The sequence below is a fragment of a genome, unplaced genomic scaffold, assembly GCF_019419815.1.
Source record: "Pyrus x bretschneideri cultivar Hongxiangsu unplaced genomic scaffold, Pyrus_bretschneideri_v1 Contig40, whole genome shotgun sequence".
NCBI classification, from domain to species: Eukaryota; Viridiplantae; Streptophyta; class Magnoliopsida; order Rosales; family Rosaceae; genus Pyrus; species Pyrus x bretschneideri.
In genome coordinates, this window is record NW_025999724.1 from 1,216,980 (window position 1) to 1,220,778 (window position 3,799).

Consider the following 3,799-nt stretch of genomic DNA (forward strand, 5'->3'; position numbering starts at 1 on the left):
AATGTGAGGAGTAAAGCAAGGAGCGAAGTACAACAAAGAAGAGTGGCATGCAAGATTCGTTTACTTGCGTAACGAAATTTTTTTGAATTCGTCAGAACTTCAGCCTCCGTATAAAATATTGTATCTCCATTTAAATTAAGCTACGACAATTCAAGGGGTAGGACTAGTAGAGACCAAAACTAAACATATAAGAACCTATATATATTAGCATCATAGATTCATATATAGGTCTCACAAAATCAACAAAGTCGGAAGGTTCAGTGTTGGAACGTGATTCACGTTGCCGACATCTATATCACTCATTAGGAGAAGACTTAGCTTGACTACCATAGTTCAAATTATGAAAATGACAAAGGCATTTTAAAATCATGTCATAAACAATATTAAATCACTAAAATATGTGCCTGCATTAGTGCAATTAACAAAGACAGCTTCGGCTTAAAGCTAGCCAGAGCCTAAGTTCATGAAGGGAAAATTAATATTTACTATATAGTATGGCCTTTGAATAATTTAGGAGAGATTTTTCGATATACTTGAAATACCGTTTCATGATAAGCTTCATCAAAATTATCATATGGTTTGTGCGCAACTTAAGAGAGTTTTTTTTAATGTACTCGAAACACTGTCACATAATGTTAAAATTTTACTAAAACTGTAACACGTGTATTTGTTTTTATTATTTACCTACCTTATAATAATTATATATCAATTATGTCGCTCATTAATATTATATCATATATCAAATGATTGTTCTAGATACAAACCATAATTTTATTTTCTTTTGCAAAAGAAAAAGAAAAATGGTGTTGATTAATGTAAAGAGAAAAAGCACTATACGTATCAGAGCCCATAGATTTTGGATATAAAGAAGCAATCACAAGTCGCAAAACCCAGTCAGATCAAAAAACCATGACATCAAACACACATTGCATAAAGCCATAAAAACCAACAAATTCCATATCATGCACATATCAGAAAAAGCACACACTCGCACACTCCCAAAACATTCCTTCCACAACCACCCACAAAACCCTGTTAAGATTTTCTAATCGATCTGCCAAGATGCTCGATAAAATCGAATATTCGAGTCCCTCGGCAGAAAATCATGAGACTTTCAGCTGCATGAGCCCACTGGGAGCTGCCACTACAAGGAGGAAGAACAACAAGAACAACAAGAGGTTCAGTGATGAGCAGATTAGGTCATTGGAGTCCATCTTTGAGTCTGAGTCGAGGCTTGAGCCGAGGAAGAAGATGCAGTTGGCCAAAGAGCTAGGGTTGCAACCTAAGCAGGTTGCTATTTGGTTTCAGAACAAGAGAGCTAGATGGAAGTCTAAGCAGCTTGAGAGAGACTACAGCAAATTGAGAGCCAATTACAACAACTTGGCATCAAAGTTTGAAGCTTTGAAGAAAGAAAAGCAGGCCCTGGTTGTTCAGGTAATTGTTCATTCATTCCGGTTTGCTAAATATGCCTAATCGAAGAACAGTGCTTGGTTCATCACCTGTAAGAAGCCATTCTTTGTTAACCTTAAGTTTAGTTTGATGCGTGTAAAATTAACTCATTAAAACCATAAAAAAGAGGAAAAGTTTAGGCACATGTGTCATGTGTAAGAAGTAATTACTCGTTACATGTAAGGAACAAAACATTTTTCACTAATTTTAACATGTTAAGATAATCAAGAACTGATAGATTATGTCTTATTTTGTGACAGGTGCAGAAGCTGAATAATCTGATGATGATGCAAAGGGAGAATTGTGGGGAAGATGTAGTTATGAACAATGGCATTGACGGTGAGTCAGATAACGGAGATGCCACCATTTCTGAATCTGATAAGGTGAAGCTTGATTTTTCAGTGGAAAAATCAGAGCAAGGAGGACTTGGGGTGCTGTCAGATGATGACAGCCGCATAAAAGCAGAGTACTTTGAACTGGAAGATGAACCAAACCTTGCGAACTTAGTGGAGTCTGCAGACGGTTCCTTGACATCAGCTGAGGATTGGGGGAAATTGAATTCTGATGGTCTTTTTGATGTTACGAGTGGTGATTATCAGTGGTGGGACTTCTGGTCTTGAAAACAGAAATTGTGTGCATATATATAATGAAGTGCTGCATCTAGTGGAGTGATCAAGAAAAAGGGGCTTTTTTCATAAGAATGTCATTAGCTTTTGGAGACTGGTTGTTTATAATCATGCCATTTGCACGCATCCTCCTACGCTTAATCACTTTGATGCTCTGTTTAGTTACGACGTCACAATTAAACATATGAATGAATGAGAACTAAGGCCAACAGATATATGGGGATCTTATTGGGAAAATGAATTTTAAGGAGCATTGTGTCTTTGTGATATGTGGGTCTGTGTCTAATCTTGGAAAAGTAACATTCACAAAGCCCAAAGACAAAAACATGTATGCATGCGCTCAGCTAGAATTTTGTAGGAGTTAGTTTGTTGCTCTAAAACTAGATCTTGAACCCTGATGCAGCCTCTAACATATATGAATTTGTTTTATTTTTGGTGTCAATGCCCTTTTACACACACGCAGTTAGTTGTCGCACATGACGATCTTCTTCCTAGTACTATATTATAACTACACACGCAGTCAATTGTAAAGAAGATAAATATTACACAGGCAAGAGCACCATCCACGCAAGAAGACAAGAATTTACAGTTGTTCAATCAATTTTGTTTACGGCCACTCTGGTGATCCCCTTCAAAAAAATTCACTAGTTGGCAAAGACTAGACAGCTTTGGTTACTAAGGAACCCCTTATTCCCTATCAAACCGTAGGTCTTAATCTCTCACGCACTCTAGGTCTCAAGCCTTATTATGCCTCCCTTGTAACTTGTACACGAATTAGAATAACTCGACAAGCTCTCTCAGTCTATTTGATATTCTAGGTTCATATCCATCTCTCAAAATCCGTGGTAAAGTTCTACTTACTGTAGGCAAGCTTTAGGTAACGAATCTAGATCCTCTTTGTGAGAATCCCAAGGATCCATGAGTCGTGTTTATTCATCGTAAATCGTGCGATCAGAAATCACTTTAATTTTTTTTATTTAAAATTGAACACAAACAGTACATGATGAAAACTGATTGTACGATATACGATAAACGGATATGATTTACAAATCTTCGGGATTCTCACAAAGAGAATCCAGAGAGGATCATGTTGGTTAGGTTACAATATGAAGCCCAAAACATGAAGATAACCCAAAGAAACCATACTTTTGGGTGTTTTCACTTAATTTTTGTTTGAGTGGAAAAGAAAATTGCTCATTCAATTCGGGTACTCCTCTTTGACTTGAATTCAAATAGACTTGCAATCCAATTGGAACTTTAGTGAGCCAATCACAACAATTTCTACCTAAGCAACCTAGCTAGCAACCAAGCCAATTGTTGCTCTGCAAGATATTTGATATTCTTGAAAGAACCTCACAAAGGTTTGAAGAACCGCTAACTTGGCACGAGACAACTAACTCAAATGAGGACGTGCTTCACTAGTCAAATCTATACAATTTATCCAAACTCTGATTTGGTCCAACTCTTATATAAACCAAGCTCAAAATAACTTATTTTTCAAAAATGTTCAATTCAAGTTTAAACGAAAATTGTAAATAATTAAATAATAGTAGGATATGCCTATTTCTGAGAGATTTTTCATCAATATTAAGAAAAAAATCAATGGAAATAAAAATATTCTTAGATAAATCAAAATAGTTTTTTTTTTTTTTTTTTTTTTTGTACAAAAATAATGACATATAGTCCAATAGCATGTCGAACCTCAAACGCACATTTACGAGGTA

General features: G+C 35.9%; 1 protein-coding gene across 1 annotated transcript; it reads left to right on the top strand.

Annotated features, from left to right (window-relative positions):
* Positions 1–873: 873 nt before the first annotated feature.
* On the top strand, positions 874–2,344 carry LOC103964257 (homeobox-leucine zipper protein ATHB-12). The gene is made up of 2 exons (XM_009377173.3): positions 874–1,434; positions 1,710–2,344. Exons 1-2 carry the CDS (start codon positions 1,063–1,065, stop codon positions 2,067–2,069), a joined length of 732 nt encoding a protein of 243 aa, XP_009375448.2. The 5' UTR covers positions 874–1,062; the 3' UTR covers positions 2,070–2,344.
* The last annotated feature ends 1,455 nt before the right edge of the window (positions 2,345–3,799 follow it).

Coding starts and splice junctions, on each gene's coding strand:
- LOC103964257 (XM_009377173.3), top strand. CDS start 1,063: ATGCTCGATAAAATCGAATATTCGAGTCCCTCGGCAGAAAATCATGAG. Junction 1,435..1,709: donor AGCAGGCCCTGGTTGTTCAG/GTAATTGTTCAT, acceptor ATTTTGTGACAG/GTGCAGAAGCTGAATAATCT.